We start from the raw sequence: 22054 nt of genomic DNA, 5'->3' as shown, positions 1-22054 counted from the left end.
TTTATATTCATTAAATAAAAGTTAAAAAAAAAAAGAATCATCCCACAACGTCTTAAAACAAGTCAGCATTATCTCCACTGCACAGACAGGGAAGTTAGAGCTCAGAGCTCACTCTCTCCAAGTTACCTGTCCATGACGCAGGAATTGAACTCAGGTCCCTGGCCGGGGCTCAGGATCTTAACCGTGATCCTAAACAGCATCAGCTGGAAGACAGAGTGGAGAGCTGGAGGGGGGGGACAGATGTGGAAAAAGAGGGGGCGAGAAAGAACGGACCACAGGAGAGAAAAGGAGCTGCATACTTGAAGGAGGAGAGAAAGGGGCAGCGACAGAGCTGGGAAGAAAGAAGCCAGGGTACGAGGCAGGAGTAAAATCGTCTTAGGGCGGAAGGCAAATATTTTGACCAAAGCGAGTGGTTCGCTTCTCGGAAAGCAGCAGGGGAGCACCAGCAGCTCACACTGGACTGAGCTGTTTGTGTCTGTGGAGCCACCACTGTTGACAGCTCTCCTCCCGCTCTCTGACACTCCACCACGGAGAGGCTCCTCCCCAAAGAGAGAAAGGATTCCTTGAGCTGTAGGGGCAGCAGAGAGAAAGGTCGCTCTCCGGGTGGGCGGGTGCAGGTGCACCTGCAGGTGGGCTCATTCTCTTGGCAACATCAAGGCAGTAGCAGGAGAAGCCGGACAGAAAGGCTTTGCTTAGCAAGTCCCAGCCAGAGGCACTCGTGTGCTGAGCACCCCTGCCCCAACCGGACCCAACCTTGTTATCTTCTGCTGGGTCCCCGTTCCCAAATCCACCTTTGCGCTCCTTTTCCTGTTCACTTCTTGAGACAATTCTACGTCTGGAATAAACAATAGGGAAGAATCCTAAGAGAAAACCAGCACTAGCCATGGAAGGGAGCAGCAAGCAGGAAGCCAAAGTGCTGGGGCATTCGAGGCAGGAGAGAAAGATGAACGTACCCCAACCCGAGAGTGCAGTAGAAGGCACGGGAGCTGCACCTGCAGAAACGAGAATAAAGAGGTCCTGTTGTCCCCACAGAGGAATCTGTATTTTATTTTATTTGCTCGGGGAGGTGTGTCATCTGTGTTTGTTAAAGCAGAGACTTCTATTAAAGTTACAGCATGCACATAATTGCCTTAAATCTATGAAACGGAAATTAAAGAAAATTAAACTGTTCGGTACAAAGGCAAGCACAACTCTGGCGTGTGAAACCACGTTGAGATTAGATCAGGGGTTAGGCACAGTTAATGTAGCCCGAATCAAATGCAGCAAAAAAAGGCCACAGGTGGGCACAAGGACCAGGAGTCGCTCTCTGCACCCTGGGGTGGGGGAGGGGTGCGGTGAGCAGCTCTGGGAGGGGTGCGGTGCGCAGCTCTGGGCCCCTGTCCCGCTAGAAGTTGTGCATTAAAGATCCCCTTCCCTTCGGAACCCACGTGCTCCTGCACCCACCCAGCCTGTGCTTCCTACGGAGAGTGGAGCAGACCCACAGCAGTCCTGCTGGAAGGCCCGCCTGACCCAGCAGAAGGCAGCCGCCTACAGACCCTGCTGCCGCTGCCCGCACCCCCGCTGTCCCCACCCAGCTGCCTGCTCCCAGCACACAGGGGCAGTGAGCCTGGAGGATCCTCGCCCAGCACTTCGGAGCCTCTGCCTGGACCCACCGTGGGAGGAAGGAGCACTCCAGGTGAGAAACAGACCCTGAGCAACCCCTGTGTGTGCCCAACCAGGGCCTCCTGGGCCATGTTCGATTCCTGTGGTCCTTGCCATGACCCTGCTGTCTGCACCCTGCCCTTTCCAAGGCAGATCCTGAGCACAGACAGGGCGGGGGGAGACCTGGAGCCCAGAACACCCACGTCCCACTGCTGGAACCTCCCAAGCTCCTCTCTCGGGCGCCTGCGTTCTGACCACCCACTCTCCTCGCTCACACCCTGTCCCTGTAACCTGTGAGGATCTTTCTTCTCCCCTTTAGTGACCAGTGACAGCTTAACATCCAGAATAGAGGAGGAGGAAGACCCCCAAGAGCTGCCCAGCCCTCACCCCAGCCCTGTGCAAGGTAACGTGGCTGGGGACTGGCCTAGCTTAGCCCCAGGTGGCTGTGTAGGATGGGATGCACCTGCCAACCAGAAGGCTGTGGCAGGAAGTCTGGGAACACCCGGGGGCGAGGTAGAGAAAAAGAAACAGAGGGTGCCGATTCGCCAGCTGCCACTGCAGAGCAGGTCGGCCTTCTACACATGGTTCTGAAGTGGCAGGTAAGTTGTGCAGCACCTGAGCTGGTGAGCCTTACCTGATTCCTTGTCCCCATCTGATTATGGGGTCCTTTGAGTTTCGGTCTTGTTTATCTTAGAAGGGTTTAAATTGTAGGAGCATGTTAGCAAAATTACTAGAAAAGATTACTAAATGTTTAAAGAGCGTCCAGACCTGATTGAACTTTAAATTATGCCATTTGTCTTCCCCAAACTGTCACTATGGTAGCATTTGATTACAGTAACAGCGGCCGTAGTACATGGTTGGGTGTTGGTCCCAAATGGTATTGTGGATTTAAAAAATATAAATATTTATTTGAAAGGCAAAGTTACACAGAGATAGGGAGGCACAGAGAGACAGAAATATCATCCATCTGCTGGTTTACTCTCCAAATGCCTACAACAGCCAGGGCTGGACCAGGTGAAGCCAGGAGCCTGGAACTCCATTCAAGTCTCCCGCATGGGGTGGGTGGCAAGGGTCCAAGCACCTGGGCCATCGTCCACTGCTTTCCCAGGTGCATTAGCAAGGAGTTGGTTTGGAAGGGGAACAGCCAGGCCTTGAACCAGTGTTCGTACGGGAAGCCGGCATCACAGGCGGTGGCTTAACCCCCTGCACCACAACGTCAAGCCCTGTGTGGTGGATTCTGAGCGCTCTAGTCCTGTTTGTTCCCATGTTTGCTCCACTTTTCTGATGTATACCGTCCAGACAGACTCACATCATCAAGAAGCTAACAAGAGTCCATCTTCTAAATTGTGAGACAATGAGTACCATTATTAAACTAGAGACTAGCCGAGAGTAAATGCCTGTTCCCTTCCCACCCCGTGTTGGGCAAGGCCTCGGTGGGTGGTCACCCCATCATTTGTACCAGTTGCAATCAGTTGTTCCCTCTCCTCCTCACCCTGGTCCCTGCTTGCTGTCCTGGGATCTGCAGTTCTTTCTGAATTCTAATCTCCGAGTTTTGGCCTGGCCTATCCCTGGCTGTTACAAGCATTTGGAGAGTGAATCAGGAGGTGGTCTCTCTCTCTCTCTCTCTCTCTCTCTCTGCCTTTCAAATAAAAAAAAAAGAACTTTCTATTATAAATAAATGAAAATTTAAAAGCCAAGCAGGCAAACACTGTGCAGTCCAGAGAGCAGCGAGCCTCCCTTGCCCCGCCCTAACCATGGGGAACTTTTACTTTTAACCTCAGTTGCTTCTGGATCATGTGAGTTTTTTAAAAAGTGGATGTTATTCAAGTGCTTTGGATAGTCGTAAATCATTGTAGGTGTCTAATGACCGCTTGTCACCTGCCTCGGTCACCTGCTCTGAGACAGGCCAGAATTTGGGACAGGTCTCCTGGCATTGGGAAGCAAGAAGGTGCAGCCTTAAGTGAGATGAGCCTTTAGATAAGGAATGCATCCCCCTTCACTCTTTCTCAAGGTGAATCATCACAGCCAGAGCAATTACAGAGTATCCACACGCAGGTGGCACAGCAGCAATGTGCATTTCCCTCTGTGTGGCCGTCCGAATTTCCCACTGCTCAGAGCTGTGTTCCCTGAGCAGGGCCCCGAGAGCCCTCCTACTTCTCTTCCATCCACTAAGGGCATCTCCCTGAATGGATCAGACTGAGACTTCACTATGGCACCATGGTCCCCTGGGTCACTGGGTCAGCCACCAGCTAACAGTAACCATGAGTTGGTAAGATCAAGGCAGAGCCGGGCACCCTTGGGGCCAGCAGGTTCCAAGGCCTGTGCTGCATACTTCTGTATCTTCTCCTGGCTTCCCTGGCCCGTCCTGAGCCTGAAACACATTTCTTTTGTCAGTGGTGAGAGATGCTTCTCCAGAGCCGAGTGACCCAGAAGAGCCTGGGGAGGCACTGAGCCCACCTCCAAACAAGAAACGTAAGCGTTGCCTTTCTGTCTCTGCAGGTATCAGGGGTGTGGACTCCCAGCAGGCAGGCCGTGGCTAGCATCCGGATGTCCACCACAGTTTGTTTCTCTGGATCCCACTCACGGCACCTTCGGCAAAGCCCTTTATGATAATGACAGGGAAACCCCAAGGTGTTCAGAGACGCTGAACTACCCCTGGAACTGCCTCTTCTGAAGCCACTGGTCTGCTCCGTCCCCAGGTCTGGCTGGTTAGCGCAGCACCCTCTGTCACTGAGATGACCCTGCCTCCTCTAAAGACCTGGCCTTCTCGGCCAGCGCTCACACTTCATGGTGGGAGGAGTTTGGAGGCCACCCATGGCTGCCCACTGCCTCATCTACTCCCTCGCCCTGTCTCCCCTCCTTGGAGGCTTCGCCATTCAATTAAACAGCCCCTCCTCTTCATCACCACCATCTGCTGCTACCCCACCATGCCCTGGAAGACCTTCAAGGTTATGTTTCCCCCAGCTTGGGTCGTACAGTCATTCCAGTGCCTTCGCGGTACCCAGAGGTGACAAACAACCCAGCCAACCCATGGCCTCACAGCTCCTTCCTCTATTTGTCCCTGGTGACTTTTTCTGCCACAGATTCTGGTCACTCCCAAAGGCAACCCAGAGGCTCTGTTGTTGAAACCCAGTTCGATTTCCCAATGCTTGGTTTAAGAATTCCCTTTTTTGACCCGTATCTTTGAAGTTCATTCCTTCTGGAAGATGAACATCATCGATGGGTCTGTGATTGGAAAAGATTTTCTTTATCCCTTCTTTTTAGGAAGCAAAAGGAAAAGGAGTATCTGGTCAACCCCAAAGAAGAGATACCGGAAAACAAGCCTCCCAAGAGGTAAGATGGGGGAAGAAGAGGAGACGGAAGGCTGGAGACAGCTCATGCACGGTTGTTGGTCAAGGTGTGGGCTTTGGATTTTATCTCAAGTGCAATGAGAGGCCACTTTGATTTAATCCATGAAGTGACGTCGTCTGATTTTAAGCTGGGCGAGATCAGCTTTGCTGCTGGGTAGGGAAAGAGCTGGAGATGGGCAGCAGTGGAGTCAGGGCCGCCTTTGAGGACAGAGGCTTGCGCAGGGTACAGGCAGCCTGGATTCTGAGCCGGCGATGGCGAACCCGAGAAGAGAGAGGGCTGAGGGAAGATCTGTCGGTCCTGATTGATGGGACTTGATACACTGCACATTAGAATAAGAGAGGGAGAGGGAGAGGGAGGGAGGGAGGGAGGGAGGACAGTCAGAATTTGCCCTCCCATTCTGGCTTGAAGTATTGGGTGAGTGGTCATGCCACTGCTGATGGAGGACACAGGTGTGTAGGGGGAGGTAGCCGGGCCAGCTGTGTGTTTTGTCGGGATCCGTGAGGGGTCTGAGGCATTGTCCCGCGTGTGTAGGTGTATTCTTCACACACGTAGCTGGCTCAGGAGAGAGGTCTTTGTGAAAACTGACAACCCACTCAGCGGAGGAGCCCTGCAGCCCTGTCCCCACACACAGGCCCTAGGGCAGTGCAGGGCTGATGGAGTCTTCGTGTTTGAATGGCAGATTACAGCCCACAGGCAACAAATGGAGAAGGGTGGATTTTCCATTTCCATAGATGAGCGACAACCCCCACCCCTTCCCCTCCTGAAAGGAGGGAAGAAACAAACTTTGCTGCTTGGACATAAGATGGAACAACCCAGACTCCTTGCTCTACTGTTTCAAGTTTAACTGCATCTTTCCAAGGTCCAGAGATGTGTCAGGTTTGACAACCTGTGTCTCCTTTTTGACACTAAATACCTAGAGAGAAACCCTCCAGTCTTCCTGATACATTGGGACTTCCCCTTGGGTGCTGGTCCGGGCTGGAACCATTTGGCCATCTCTGGAGTTAAGAGTTTATTGTTCTTTTGGATCAGAGCAATTAGCTAGATAAAAAGCCACAGAGCTAATTCTCTCCTATGTGAGGTGTAAACAGTTAAAGTACACATTCCCTGTCTTTATCACATAGATCCCTGTCTCTGCAGAAGCTGAGGGTTTTACCCAAGCAAGGAGAAATCGAGGTGGGGTGGCTTCCCCATGGTTAGCCAGTCGGGCACTCAGTGAGGAACCTGGGCAGAGATATATATGTGGGGGTCCAGACCCATGGGAGGAGGCAAGAGAACCCAGGAAGAAGAAATTCGCAAGGCAGATGGGGGGAGCGGGGAGGGAGGGGGGAGTACTGAGGGAGATGTGAGCGAGCCCCAGGGAATGGGGCCCTGGGATTGACATAAATCCAGAGAAGAGGGTGTGCCCCCAGAGCAATTTGGTGGTAATGGAGACAGTGGGAGGTGACAGTGGGTTCAACAATGAGTGGGGGGTGACAGCACATGTGGGGAACAGAGCAGAATGAGGCCGCCTGAACCAGTGGCTTAAAGCCCCTTTATCCTGACTCAGTTTACCCTTAGCTTGAGTCCAGTGTCCAGAGTCACAGGAGAGGTGCCCTTTAAAGGTCCTTCATGGGAACAGTCTCATTCTGTGCCTTTCCCCCGAGGAGAGCAGCCTTCCTGGCCTGGAGGGGAGGCGAGCTGCTGTCTCTCCCACTCTGCTTTGTAGTCAGTGCCCCTCGCCTGTTGTGTGTGTTCTCTGTGGGCCTCCTTGGCTGAAACTCAAACTCCCTGAGCTGATTGAAGCCAGGAGCTTGGGTCCCTGCACCCACGTGGGGAGACCTGGAACAGGCTTCTGGCTCCTGGCTTTGGATCAGCTCAGCTCTGGCCATTGAGGCCATTTGGGGAGCAAACCAGCAGTGATGGAAGACCTCTCTCTCTCTGCCTCTCAAGCAAATAAATCAATCTTTAAAAAAAAAAAAAAAAAAAAAAAAGGAGTGTAAAAGACCCGGGCTGAGCGGGAAGGCCAGTGTTGCTGACGATGATAAAGGAAGGAGAAAATGGCACAAAGTGAGAAGGTAGACAAGGCCAGATGATGCGGGGCCTTGAGATTGGGAGGACTTGGACATTTGTTTAACCTAAGATGAGCAGAGCATCCACCTAGATGCCAAGCAAAAAATGATTAAAACTAAGTCATCTTTACCTAGCTGAGCTCTGTTAGTATGTTGACCCTTGTATCGATTCTATCCCTTCTTTTCTACACTAGAACCTGATTATTTCATTTCCATGCTTTAAGCTTGACCAGGTCCTTTTGTTGTTCTTAGGGTGATGTTCTTGGTGCTTAATGTGACGGTCGTAGCTCTCTCTAGTTCAGCCGTCACCTTCTCTTCCCATTGTGCTCTTTCCACTCAAAGCTGCAGTCCTGAACTTTCACTTCCTCCCATTTTACTCCACTGTGATCCCTGGCGTGTGCTGGTTGTTCTCTCTCCATGCTACATGTTTACCCCACACTATTCCCCATAGATGTTTGCCTCAAGAAGGAGTGCACCAATGCCTGAATTAGTTAAGGTGGCCCACTGCGTGTTTCTGCAGCACCTTGCGCAACTCTCTGGGAAGATCCCACCCAGTCTACTGTACTTACGTCCTGTGTCTCTTCTAGGCTAGCTGGTACTGTCCAAGCACAGACGAGGCATTACTTACTTCTTGCATGAAAACAAAAAAGAAAGAAACCGTATTTCCTGTCTTCCGGATTTCGAGCAATGAGCCAACAAAGGAAGTTTATGAATTTCCATTGTGTTGTGCAGAGGGGTCACAGACACCACTAGCACCACGTGGTGCAGATATCAGGGAAAGATTATTGGAAAGAAATTTCACAGTCGAGAAGTGGGGCCCATCCAGTCCTCCAAATTCTCAATGCCAAGGTTAGGGCGTAGACAGATGGTCTACTTAGCCCACCAGCATCCCAGCACGGAAACCAGACTCCCCTAGTTGCCCACCCACCCTAGGGTTGCGGGTGGGGAATGTCTATGTGGCTTTGCCACGATGGACGCTCTCTGGTCTGAAAAGTGGCCTCGTTGGAAATGGGGCCTGTCGGTTTGACTGCAAGAACTGACTTTCTAAGACTTCTCAAGCTACTGAGCTGAGTGCGAGTTCCCAGGACTTCCAGGTGTATCTGTCTTCATATTGTATTTAAATGAAAAACTGCACAGGATCTTTTACTTACTTAAAGATTAATTAATTTATTTGAAAGGCACAGTTACAGAGAGGCAGAGGCAGAAGCAGAGAGAGAGTGATCTTCCATTTCCTGGTTCACTCCCCAGATGGCCACAATGGCTGGAGCTGGGCTGATCTGAAACCAGGAGCCAGGAGCTTCTACAGGGTCCCCCATGCCGGGCAGGGGCCCAAGGAGTTGGGCCATCTTCGACTGCTTTCCCAGGCCATAGCAGAGAGCTGGATCAGAAGTGGAGCAGCTGGGACTCGAACCAGCGCCCATATGGGATGCTGGCATTGCAGGTGGTGGCTTTACCTGCTACGCCACAGCCCCAGCCCCTATACAGGATCTTTTAGAGTGCTAGTTTAACTATTGACAGATCGTATGCTTTTCAAATATTTTTTTCCAATTATTTTTATTGTGGTAAAATACATATAACTTAAAATTTACATGTCAGTCATTTTAAGTGTATAGTACAACAGTATTTAACATATCCATAATGTGCAGTCATCAAGACCATCTCCATAACTCTTTTTCATCGTATAAACCTGAAATTCTAGATCCATTAAACAATACCTCCCCTTTCTCCCCAACAGGAATATTTTTAAGAGTCACATTATTTTACATTTAATCATCTTTATTAAAAATACTAAAACACCCCAAAAAATTTCAAAATTTAGTGAGAAAAAACCTACCTCCATATGGTAAGGCTGAAAATATAGACTCTCCTGTGCACCCACAAAAGCTGTTTATGTTTTCTGTAAGACTTCTCAATTCTCTGGAACTCTCATTGCATTATGGAGAAAAAATTAATGTTGCCTCTTACAGCAAGTCTTGGGCTCGTTCAGGTTGCCCCAGTCCTTTGGGGAAATGCTCAGTGGCTTCCCTCTCTCCTGGGTCCCGCCCCTTCGACACTTAGCCACACCCACTTCCTCCAGAAATGGTGCCTGGGTATCCAGGAGCACTCTGGGCTCGGATCCACCTTCCCAGAGGAGGCAGGCCCTGCACTGTGTGTGTCCTTGCTGACCTCAGCAGAGCATCCTGGTTGCCCTAGACTGGCCATCCGGTGGAGGTGAACTTTGAAAGCTCACGGCCAATGGAAATTGTGCTCCTCTCTGACGTGGCAAACGCTCTTGGTCACAGCCTCACCTTCCATCCCAGCCTTGCAGTGGCTGCTCTCCTGGCAGGGTTCTTGCCTCTCAAGTCTTTGATCCTTGGCACTTTCCCCACTAGAGGCACTCGGGAGCCTTTGGATACCAACCGTGCCACACACTCGCCCTGAGGGAGCCTGGCGAGGCCCTGAGGGAGCCTGGCGAGGCCCTGGGGGAGCCCCCTCCTCTCTGCCTCCAGACCAGCGACCAGAGCCACTTCTGCTCAGGTGTGGCCACCTCATAGTGCAGGGAGCACACTCAGGGAAATAAGCCCCACTGCGCTGAGATTTTCCTAAATTTGTGTGGGTGACTTCAACTCACAGCACCTGGAGACACAGCAGATGATGATCTGGGGGGGTGGGAGAAAGTTGCATTCAACAAAAAAGAGAAATAGTGTGAGAAAAGCAAGGTAGAGGGGAATAGAGGGCCCCTGAAAGGGAGGAGGCTGGGTGTGGGAAGAAGGGTCCTAGGGAGGGGAGGGGGCATTTCCTGGGGACCCCGATGAAAGCTATTCACAGATCACCACCTGCTCCAGGGGCAGCCCCGCCTGGCCATGGAAGCCAAGAGAAGCTCCAAGTGGTGGGTCACATGACTCCACGGAGCGATGGCTCAACCTGGAACTCCAAGGTGCTGACAAGGGCCCCAGAGAGGAAGACGGACTGTGCCCCGGGGTCCAGAGCAGCGGGCGAGGCCGGGGATGGAGTCTGCCATTTGAATGGCGCAGTGTGGGGGGGCTCTCCTGAGCAGGCAGCGCCGGGGTGGGGAGATCTGTAGTCAGCCGTAGGGAGGAAGTACAGAGAATGAGGATGATGGGAGTGGTATGCAGAGCGCAAGGCTCTGTTGTGCCCGAGGGTTTCTGCGGCAGAGATGTGTGCCCGGGGCAGCGGGTCTCAGAGCCTAGGCATCATTGAGGACCACCCAAAAAGCCATTGTGTATGCTCTTTATGTCTGTCCCTATTTACTTGTTAGAAACTAAACTATGACTTTTAAGTATTTATGAATTTAAAATAACTAATCAATTGCCTGTTAACATAAATAACAGATATTTATAAAAAGTAAACACATGTCCTAAAACAAAAGTTAATGAGACAAGTGACATCTTTTTTCAATTTTTACAAATCTCTCTTAATATCTTTTTTTTTTTTGGACAGGTAGAGTGGACAGTGAGAGAGAGAGAGAGACAGAAAGAAAGGTCTTCCTTTGCTGTTGGTTCACCCTCCAATGGCCGCCATGGCTGGCGCGCTGCGGCCGACGCACTGCACTGATCCAAAGCCAGGAGCCAGGTGCTTCTCCTGGTCTCCCATGGGGTGCAGGGCCCAACCACTTGGGCCATCCTCCACTGCCTTCCCGGGACATAGCAGAGAGCTGGCCTGGAAGGGGGCAACTGGGACAGAATCCGGTGCCCCAACCGGGACTAGAACCCAGTGTGCCGGCGCCGCTAGGCAGAGGATTAGCCTATTGAGCCACGGCGCCGGCAAATCTCTCTTAATATCTAACTTCATAAAAGACAGCTGAAATTTTTTGAGAGACAGAGGTGATAGAAAATTCTCCCATCCACTGACTCACTCCTTAAATGTTCACAATGGCCAAGGCTGGGCTAGCTGAAGCCAAGGGCCCAGAACTCCATCCCACAGGAGAGGCAGGGACCCAACCACTTAGTCTGTCACCTGCTGCCTCCCAGGGTGTGCGGTAGCAGGAAGCTGGGGTCAGGAGCCGAGGTGGCCCTCGAACCCAGACACTCTGGTACTGAATGCAGGCCTCCCAAGCCCCATCTTAACTGCTGCACCAAACACCCCTCCTTGGATTCTTCTGTCTGCTTCTGCTTTCAATCAGTTGTGATATGTCGCCTTGGTTGAATTAAGAAAAGAAAATCTAGCTTCACACAGATATGTAGTTGAAAATGACAGAGTATGCTATGGTGGCTTAAACCACCATTTGCAATGCCAGTATCCCATATGGGTGCCAGTTGGAGTCCCGGCTACTTCACTTCTGGTCCAGCTCCCTGCTAATGTGCCTGGAAAAGCAGCAGAGGGCAGTCCAAGTGCTTGTACTCCTGCCACCCACTTGGAAGGCCCAGATGGAGCTCCTGCCTCCTGGCTTTGGTCTGACTCAGCTGTTGCAGCCATTTGGGGAGTGAACCAGCAGATAGAAGATTTTTATTTGTTTATTTGAGAGGCGGAGTTACAGACAGAGGGAGAGACAGAAAGAAAGGTCTTCCATCTACTGGTTCACCCCCTAGATGGCTGCCACAGCCAGAGCTGGGCTGATCCAAAGCCAGGAGCTTCTTCTGAGTCTCCCACGTTGGTGCAGGGGCCCAAGAACTTGGGCCATCTTCCACTGCTTTCCCAGGCCATAGCAGAGAGCTGGATCAGAAGTGGAGCAGCTGGACAGGAACTGGAGCCCATATGGGATGCCGCTGCCCCAGGCAGAGGCTTAGTGCACTATGCCGTGGCACCAGCCCCAAATAAATAAATCTTAAAAAAAAAAAAAAAGCCCAATGCAAAATGATGTGCGGGCACTTGTCCTGGCCATTACAGAAAGAGAAAGGGAGAAAGTGTTGTCCTTTTGAGGTGACCATGGCTTTTCGTGTACTACACCAAAACTTGACAAGTGTAGCTTCTGAAACCATGTCCAGGAGCTTTTCACGCCCTGTTAGCATAAAACTCATGGCCGGCGCCGTGGCTCAACAGGCTCAACAGCACCCCATGGGAGACCAGGAGAAGCACCTGGCTCCTGCCATCAGAACAGCGCGGTGCGCCGGCCGCAGCGCGCTACCGCGGCGGCCATTGGAGGGTGAACCAACGGCAAAAGGAAGACCTTTCTCTCTGTCTCTCTCTCTCACTGTCCACTCTGCCTGTCAAAAAAAACAAACAAACAAACAAACTCATTCTGCCAACTTCCATTCCGAGTGCGCATTTTACCCCGCGAAGTTTTGTAGTATGGCAGACACCTGGGGAAGTGCTGGTTCACGGCCTCCTGCTGCGGGGCTGCGGCTCAGTCCCACGTGCGATTTCCTGAGACGACCGTGTGTTTCAGGGGGCACCAGCAGCGCCTTCCACGTGTCCCCGCCTTTCCACGCGGAACATGACAAACCTGTGCACTCAGGGGTAAGACAGTTAATGAAATGGATCACTTTTATTGCTTTGTTAAGAACATTCTTAAGTCAGTCTGGCTTGCTACGGTAAATAGGTAGCAGTAAGTAATGCTAAGCTTTGAGGACACTGGTCTGCTGTGTACTTGGGCCCCAGCCACTGGTCTTTGTCCGGCAAAGGCCAACATAACGAGAAAGGCAAACAACATGTTATGAGGAGAACGCTTTGGACCCTCCTGAGAATTCCAGGCCCTAGAGGTTTGTAAAAGTCACGTGAGAGGCTCTGGCCACGGGGGTTAGTGACTGCATGCCCCTGGCCACTGTGGACAGCTCTGTTCATGGTCTAGCCTTGCTCTGCTCCTCCACCTGGGGGCAGACAGCACAGCAGCACCAAGCTTCAGGGCGAATGTGTGCCTCCGAGCTGGCAGCCCCAGGGCGGGCAGTCCTTCCGGGGTCACTGGGAGAGTTCCTGGTGGAGCTGTCCTGCTGAACAAGCATCGTTTCTATATTCAGACATCAGTGATGGCATTTCAGAAGTGGGTGAAGGCGAGTGGCCCCGGGATACACCTGCCCCAAGTATCACACATGGTAGAGTGGGGAGTGCAGGTGTGGGCTTCGATCAGAGTCTCCCTCTCAGTGTTTCAGCCTCTGTTGTTTCTGTCATCACTCCCCACCCCACTCCCCAGAGCCCTTTTAGATGTTCTTTTTCCTCCTCCATGATTTTTTTTTCTTTAAAGGAAAGTAATCTCCAATCATTAACCCTTGGGCTACGTTCATCTGGTCTGTAGTGGAGCAGGGGGCAAGTTTCTGATGTTCTTTCTTTCTGTCTTTATTTTTTAAATTCATTTTGAGAAGGAGAGAGAGAAGAGAGGGGGAGGAAGGGAGAAAGAGAGAGAGTGAGCGAGAGAGCACTTCCGTCCACTGGGTCACTCCCAGGTGCCAGAGCCGAGAACTGGATGCAGATCTCCGGAGCAGGTGGCGGGAGCTCAGTTACTTGAGCCATCCCTGCTGCCGGCCGGGGTCTGCGTTAGCAGGAAGCTGCCGTCAGGAACCAGAGCCTGAAGTCAAACCCAGGCGTTCTGATGTGGGAGTACCTTAACCACTAATCCAACTCTCCCTTGAGACTTTAATACCACGAATACAGTAGATAGCCATGTATGTAATCTCATCTCTGCATATACGTACATGCATGTATGCGCATACATGGTTTTCTAAAGATTCTTCCGACATTTTCACCCCTAAAGAATCAACATTACCACCACTCAGAACCCATGCTCTGAGTATGAGAGGTTTTAGAAACGTTTATAGAAAATATATGGGCAGGTGTTGTAGCACCTGCTACAACAATGGGTTAATTTGCCTCTTTAGACACCTGCACCCCATATCAGAGTGATTGGGATCAAGTCCCACCTCCATTTCTTGTTTTTTTTTTAAAGATTTATTTATTTATTTGAAAGAGCTACAGAGAGAGAGAGGGAGAGAGAGAGATCTTCCATCCACTGGTTTATTCCCCAAATGGCTGCAACAGCCAGAGCTGGCCCAGGCCGAAGCCAGGAACCAAGGATTCTTCCAGATGTCCCATGTGGGTGGCAGGGACCCAAGCACTTGGGCTATCTTCCACTGCTTTTCCCAGACCATAGCAGGGAGCCGGATTGGAAGTGGAGCAGCCAGGACACGAACTGACACCCAAATAGGATGCTGGCACTGTAGGCACCGGCTTCATTACTGTGCCACAATGCTGATCCCCATCACCTCCATTTCTGATCCAGCACCTTGCTAATATACTTTGCATATTATGAAAAATGCATATTCTCAAAAGTTTTGAGACTAAAATAAGCTAATCTTGAAATACCATTTTCTGCACACTTTTTGAGGAGCCCTCATGCAAACTTCATTCTATCCCAAAAGTGCCCAAGCCATGGATCGCGTGTTTCCTGGGATTCCTGTCTCCATATTTCTTGTATGACCTCTCTGGGGACATTCAGAAGAGAAAAGCTCATCAGAAACACAAATGTAGGGGCCGCATGGTGGCGTAGCAAGTAGAGCCTCTGCCCGCAGCACCAGCACCGGCTTGCCATGTGGCTGCCAGTTCACGTCCCGGCTGCTCCACTTCTGATCCAGCTCCCTGCCAATGGCCTGGGGAAAGCAGCAGCAGATGGCCCAAATGTTTGGGCCCCTGCACCTACGTGGGAGACCCAGACAAGGCTACTGGTTCTTGACTTCAGCCTGGCCAATGTGGCCATCTGGGGAGTGAACCAGCAGATAGAAGATCTCTCTATCCCTCTGTAACTCTTTGAAATACATGTATAAATTTTAAAAATAAAATTAAAAGGAAGAAGGAAAGAAACACAAATGTATTCCTGTGACCAGGCACCTGCCCCCAACCTTGTTGTGGTACTGCTGGGGTGTGTGAATCCATAGCTAGGGGTGGCTGATTATTTATGAATGAGTTGGTAATAGTATCCTTGAAAGGAAAAAGATAAAAGAGACTGCATTTTTTCTGTTGATTGGTGACATGGTCATTGGGTCACTAATCCACAGAGCTCTGGCACGATGCACCTGACTCCCAAACAGCAAATACCTGATTATTGTCACAAACGATGGGTGACATTTTACCCCCTTACAAATCTAAACGATCACTTTAACAGCTTCTCCATTCTGGCACTAACTTATACTGGCTTCTCTCGCACATAATTTCGTTTTATTGTCACAGCCACCCTGCAGAAGGGTAAATGATTGACTCCGATTTTGCAGGCAAGAAAACTGAGCTGGAGAGAGGGTTGAGGAGTCTCCAGGGCACCATGGGCAGGGAAGGGTGGGAGCAGGGCTGGCCTCCTGGTCACCAGGCTCTCTGCTTCCAGGCACCCTCGGTCTCCATCGGCAAGGAAAAGGCAGAAGTCGGATCGTCAGACCTCTGTCAGCTCTCTGTTACCTAAAACGAGGGTGGCCACAAAATGCAAAACTTGCTTATTCCTCAGCTACTTTCTTGCCCCACCAGGCTCCAAAAAATAAATAGAAGAACAAAGTAGCTAGAACAAGAGCTGCTTTTGCTCTGCTGTCCAGAGGTAGATGGTCAAGGTTCTTGCACGGGGCATCCTCTGCGGTAGGGTCCAGCCAGGAAGTCTGGGTTCAGCCAAAGGGGAAGAGGCAGGATCAGAGAAGGGTGCCCCCCTCCCCCGATGGACACCACCCACAGGCAGCACTGCCTTGCCAGGACTGGTGTGTGGCCACCTCTGACTTCAGAGGGGCTGGGGAATGTGGTCCTTGTGCTAGAAGAATGGGGAACCTGCTCAGAATCAGGCTTCCATTCCCAACTGAGGGGAAACAGAGGAGAGCAGGTGCAGCAACAGCAGGGCTCTCATCCACTGCTCGCCACTGCTTCTCGCTCTGCTCCCCCTCTGGGACACCCGGAAAGCATCCTGGCCATTCCCCCTGCAGGAGGCAAGTGCACGGTGCTGGTGCTGGCCAGACGGCTGGAGACACAGGTGTCACCCCTGGGTCACAGCACAAAAGAGCCCCACACCACAGCTCTCCACAACCTTCCCCTGACTGTGGAAGGGTGTGGAAGAGACAGCCCCAAGGCCAAAGTGGGGTGGGGGTGGGCAGCAGCCCTGGGAGTCCCCTGCAGAGGACTCTGTGACCAAAGAATACACCTTTCCATGCTCATCCACTAAGATTCGGTTCTGTTTGTTACTGCAGCATAACCCGCCCTGTCCTCTATGACACAATATTCCTACCAACATTTCTATTTCAATACGTGGAGTGTTTTCTGAGGTGTGAACATTTTACATTTTTAAAATCTGTTTGTCTTTATCTGTGTGATCTTTTTTTGGCTTTGAATTTCAGCTAAGAAAACCTTTGCATGTCCATGGCTTATAACAATCTTTTGCTGTATCTTCCTCTAGCCTTCAAAAATGGCTATTAATTTGAAAATGTCATATTCTAAATGTTAGTTGCTAGAATATCTTTTACATCTTTATCCAGTCCTTATTCACTTCCAGGCAAAATGAAGTATTTGTTTCACATAGGCCTAATGGTTTCTTGCCTCCCCAAAGTGATGAAAAAGCAGAAAATTTTTGTTTAAAAAGTATTGAAGGGGGCCAGCACTGTGGCATAGTAGGTTAAGCCACCACCTGAAATGCGGGCATCCCATATGGGCGCTGGTTAGAGTCCCCGCTGCTCCACTTCCGATCCAGCTCCCTGCTAATGCGCCTGGGAAAGCAGCAGAAGATGGCCCAAGTGCTTGGGCCTCTGCCACCCATGTGGGAGACCAGGAAGAAGCTCCTGGCTCCTGGCTTCAGATGGGCCCAGCTCTGGCTGTTGCAGCCATTTGAGGAGTGAACCAGTGCATGGAAGGTCTCTGTCTGTGTCTCACCCTCTCTCTGTAACTCTGCTTTTCAAATAAATAACTAAATCTTTAAAAAGTATTGAGGAGTGGCATTTAGCCTGGCAGTTAAGACAACAGCATCCACATTGGAGTACCTGGGTTCAACAGCCCACCTTGGCTCCCAATTCCAGCCCCCTGCTAATGCAGACCCTGGGAGGCAGCAGCGATAGTTCAGGTACTTGGGTCCCTAGCACCCACGTGGAAGACCCAGATTGAGCTCCTGTCTCCTAGCTTCAGCCTGGCACAGCCTTGGCCATTGCAGGCATTTGGGGAGTGAACTAGCAATTGGGAACATGCTCTCTATTAAAATTTTTTAACGTTAAGAAAAAAATTCAGTACTTTTTCAATATTTATATTTATATCTGGATGTATATTTATATTTGGATCAATATTTATAGCCAGAGAGTGAATTGGTTTTCTTTTTTAAAAAGAGAGAAGAAAGAGGCTGGCACCATGGCTCACTTGGTCAATCCTCTGCCTGCGGCGCCGGCATCCCATATGGGCGCTGGGGTCTAGTTCCAGTTGGGGCACCGGATTCTGTCCTGGTTGCTCCTCTTCCAGTCCAGCTCTCTGCTGTGGCCCAAGAGGGGGGAGCAGTGGAGGATGGCCCAAGTGCTTGGGCCCTGCACCCGCATGGGAGGCCAGGAGGAAGCACCTGGCTCCTGACTTCGGATCAGCACAGCGCTGGCCTTAGCGACCATTTGGGGGGTGAACCAACGGAAGGAAGACCTTTCTCTCTCTCTCTCTCTCTCTCTCTCTCTGTTTGTCTCACTCTCACTGTCTATAACTCTGTCAAATAAATTAGAAAAAAAAAAAAAAGAAGAGAGAAGAAAAATATATAGGTGCTCAAATTCAGAAAGACAGAAAAAAAGACTCGCAGGAGGTAAGCAAGGAGGATGCGTGTCACTCCCCTGGCACCTAGCATGGTCCTCACTGGAGTCCCGGGCGAGGCCACCCAGCTTTCACTGTGCCGGCCCTAGCCCCCTGTCAGCAGACACCTCCCGCACAGAAAGACCCAGACACCGCTCGGATTGAAATCTGGCCTCTGTCTGGTACCTTCCGGAAGGAATGGTGGTTGGGGTTGAAGTGAGGCATCAGGGAAATTTGAGGTTAAGACTGTGTCCACTCCAGGCTCCCATCCAGGAAGCGCAAAGGACACGCGGGTCCACGGGCGGTAGACTCCCATCTCGATTGGGAGTGACATTTACAGTCATGCAACTCTCAAAACCTCCGTGTGTGCTCACCGTAAATCAACTGCGTTGCATACACGTGGTGCTGTCAGCACAGGAAACAAGCATTTACCAAACTGCACGTTTCCTCTCCTCGGCTCCAATTCCCCACCATCTCCATCCCCTTTTCTCCTTCTCTGTGCTCCCGCCTCTTCCTTTCATTCCTGTCTCCTTTTTCCTCTGTGGTTTTTTTTTTTTTTTTTTTTTTTTTTTTTTTTTGACAGGCAGAGTTAGACAGTGAGAGAGAGAGAGACAGAGAGAAAGGTCTTCCTTCCGTTGGTTCACCCCCCAAAATGGCCGCTGCGGCTGGTGCGCTGCGCTGATCCGAAGCCAGGAGCCAGATGCTTCCTCCTGGTCTCCCATGGGGTGCAGGGGCCCAAGCACTTGGACCATCCTCCACTGCCTTCCTGGGCCACAGCAGAGAGCTGGCCTGGAAGAGGGGCAACTGGGACTAGAACCCAGGGCGCTGGCACCGCAGGTGGAAGATTAGTCTAGTGAGCCACGGTGCCGGCCTCCCCTGTTCTTTTACTCACAGCTTTCCTGAGGGCCTCAGGGTACCATCAGGTGGGGATTTGGGATCCCATGCCTTTGTGGGAGTATAGGGACCCCTGAGATGAGACCGCCACCCAGCTCCTGAACCGTCATGGTCAGGACATCAGCCTGGCTGGTGTGGGAATTCCTGATTTTTCTGCTCGCTCCCAGAACCACCAAGCTTGGGGTTGGATCTGGGATTCTGCTTTTGTACCCCCCTCCCCTCCATCTCTTCTCCCAGTTCCCTACCCATAGCCTCCCTAGGCTGGAGGAAACTTACCCTGTGTCACGTGCTTTTCCTCTACCCAGGACTTCTGGGAAACTTGATGTTCAGACCCCTTCTCGGTATACACGGGTAGTTTTGGGGACTTGGGAACCCCAATCACTCTCCACAAACTCTGTGTTTCAGTATTTTGTCTGGGGCCTCCCAGAGACCCCAGTCCTAGCCAGTGTCTGCTCCGGGCCTGGATCCTACTGATTTCCTTGTCGGTGAAGCCTGGCACTCCATAATGATGAAAAATACACTTGACGTTTTCAAACATATGCTGCTGTATTGTACATTCATGAACGAACCTGGGTTGAGTGTAAAGTGTGTACCAGGCCGTGGGGACTCGGGAGCGAGCAAAACACAAGCAAATCCCTGCCTTTATGGAGCTTAGAATCAAAGAGAGGAGACAACAGGGAAAAGAGAAACAGGAAGAGGCAAGGTGAGTCGAGGGGAGAACGAAAGGTACTTGCAGGACAGCGAAGCAGCGATTGTGGAGAGGGGAGCAGAGGAAAGGGGAGAAGGGAGTTGAACGGTGGAGCCTGGGCCGTGAGAAGGCGGGGCAGGAGTTGATGGGGGGAGGCGCACTGGGGACCCGGATTTCAACTGTGCCCAAATCACCGCAGCCTCATCTGGAATCCAAGAGAAGCTCCCCGTGGTAGACCAGGCGACTCACAGGAAAGACGGTCCAACCCGGACCTCGGGGGTGATGACAAGAGCCCAGAAGGCGAGGGCGGAGCGTGCCCGGATGTCCAGACCAGAAGAAGGTGAGGCTGAAGGTGGATCAGCCCTTTGAATGACTCCGTGTGGGGGTGTGTGTGAGGGGTCTCTCCTGGGTGTCCAGCGACAGGAGGAGGAAGACAGGCGGACAAGAGGGGCGTGAAGCCAGGCAAGGCTCTGTTGGTGTTGCAATGTTTTCTGGGAGAAGCGTGTTCTCCGGTGCAGCTGACCTTGGATTTGCCAAGTGCATTCACTGACCTCTCCCAGTGCCCACTGTTCTCATTTCTAGTAGTGGAGGCACCACAACTGCACGGGGTATGAGAGACGCCTAGATGCTTGTGGACAGTCCACCATGGAAAGTGGCACCAATCCTCATGGTGGGCATAGTTTCAGGATCACTTCTTTTTTTTTTTAAAGATTTATTTATTTTATTTGAAAGTCAGAGTTACACAGAGAGAAGGAGAAGCAGAGAGGGAGGTCTTCCATCCGATGGTTCACTCCCCAATTGGCCACAACGGCTGGAGCTGCACCAATCTGAAGCCAAGAGCCAGGAGCTTCTTTCATGTCTCCCACGTGGGTGCAGGGGCCCAAGCACTTGGGCCATCTTCTACTGCTTTCCCAGGCCATAGCAGAGAGCTGGGTCAGAAGAGGAGTAGCTGGGACTAGAACCAGCACTATATGGGATGCTGGCGCTTCAGGCCAGGGAGTTAACCCGCTGCGCCACAGCGCCGGCCCCGGGATCACTTCACACTGGTTCATTTCTAGAAGGAAAGCTTAGTCAAGGAGTCTGCTGCACATTGGTCCTCAATCTGCCCCCAGCAACATTCCCATTAGTATCAGATGAAAGCCCCTTCCATTACTTTCATCAGCGCTGGAATTCACAAGCCTCTTCTCCTTGCTAAACAAAGCAAGGACGCTATTCCACTGTTTTCCTTTGCGCTGTGTGCAAACGTGTTGCAGTGGGCTGTACGAGTCCTTGATCATCAATGTCCCTGTGCCCCACGCCTTCACAAGGTTATACGCACCCACACTGTGGACTCAGGGATGCCCATGGGACTTAACTTGGCCAAAGAAATGTGGACCAATATGAGAGGGTCAGCGGCAGGGCAGAGTTTTAAGAGCTCACGTGCCTTTTCCCTCTGTCCCCAAACCAGTGGCATTCTAAACAGAGACTTCTCTGTCACCAGGAACCACGGGTATCAGTCATGTAGGGCTGAGCCTTAACCACCCTGTGATGAGGGAGCAGCAGGAGGGAGAAGTGAAACTTTGTTGCGTGCCAAGGTTTCTCCCCAAAAAAGTGCCAGATGATACTTTGCTGGCGGCACCACCTCTGTGTGCTGCTCAGCTCTGCCTTTGTAGAGTGAAAATGGCCAGAGACAAACATACAGACAAATGGACATGGCTGTGTTGCAATAAAACTTTATTTACAAAAACGGGTGGTCAGTCCAATGGGCCCTTGGGCCACAGTTTGCTGACGCCTGCAATACATCACTGGGGTTTGGGAGGACCCTGAACTCCCGCACCATTATCTGTCTTAGCTTGACTAAGTTACAAATCATTAAAATAAAAACAAAGATGACATCAGCCTGATGCCTACAACCTAGGTCTGAATGCTTAACCCTCCCGCCCCCTCCTCACATGCACCTGCCCAAAGCTAACCTCCCATGCTCCTCCCGTGCTCTGTGCACCCTCAGGCCCCACCTTAAATGCCGTCTGCAGGGAAGTGAATCTGTCCTGGCAGGCAGACGCAGCTCTCCCAGACATGCCTCGTGGAGCCCATCTCTCCCCACGGCACAGACCACAGCCGTGATCAGTTATCCGCGTGCATCCTGCTCGCTGCGTGCAGACTGAGGTCAGGCAGCCGATCAGTCTGGCTCAGTGCTCTCTCCTGCTTCCCCCTGCCTCGCAGTCTGCAGTCTTATGAATCAGTACGGATTCATTCTTCATCAAGGGTGGATACCAACATCAGGATCCATGTAGAGTGTGTGTGTGTGTGTGTGTGTGTAAGGGGAAGAGAGAGAGAGACAGAGAGAGAGGAGAAGGTGCACCTTTCTTGATGCCCTGCCTACATCTGCCAGAGTTGATTCTTCAACCCAAACCCTTTACCGCTCTCTGCTAGAAGGTGGTTGTGCTAAGCATACAAGTTGATGGTGTTTCAGAAGTGAAATCGAGCATCCTCTTTTTTAAAAAAAAAACAATATTTTGTTTATTTGAAAGACAGAGTTACAGAGAGAGTTAGAGCCAGAGAGAGAGGTCTTCCATTCCGCTGGCTCACGCCCCAAATGACTGCAATGGCCAGAGCTGAGCTGATCTGAAGCCAGCAGCCAGGAGCTGCTTCCAGGTCTCTCACGTGGGTGCAGGGGCCCAAGGACCTGGGCCATCTTCTACTGTTTTCTCAGGCCATAGAGCTGGATCAGAAGAGGAGCAGCTGGGACTTGAACTGGTGCCTCTATGGGATGCTGGCGCTGTAGGCCAGGGCTTTAACCCACTGTGCCACAGTG

The 22054-nt window shown here is 51.4% G+C and overlaps 1 protein-coding gene across 5 annotated transcripts in view; it reads left to right on the top strand.

Moving 5' to 3' along the window:
• The window catches only part of LOC133760701 (sp110 nuclear body protein-like), a 45592-nt gene that overhangs the window by 4324 nt on the left and 19214 nt on the right, over window positions 1–22054 (top strand). For all 5 annotated transcript variants that reach the window (XM_062193309.1, XM_062193315.1, XM_062193302.1 and 2 more), the window contains exons 4-8: window positions 1448–1675; window positions 1961–2044; window positions 4036–4113; window positions 4906–4974; window positions 19460–19600. In XM_062193309.1, coding sequence (XP_062049293.1) covers window positions 1448–1675; window positions 1961–2044; window positions 4036–4113; window positions 4906–4974; window positions 19460–19600 — 600 coding nt within the window. The remainder of the gene's footprint in view (window positions 1–1447; window positions 1676–1960; window positions 2045–4035; window positions 4114–4905; window positions 4975–19459; window positions 19601–22054) is intronic.

This window comes from Lepus europaeus, chromosome 1 (genome assembly GCF_033115175.1).
Source record: "Lepus europaeus isolate LE1 chromosome 1, mLepTim1.pri, whole genome shotgun sequence".
Taxonomy (NCBI): Eukaryota; Metazoa; Chordata; class Mammalia; order Lagomorpha; family Leporidae; genus Lepus; species Lepus europaeus.
This window is presented reverse-complemented; position numbering and strand designations above follow the sequence as displayed.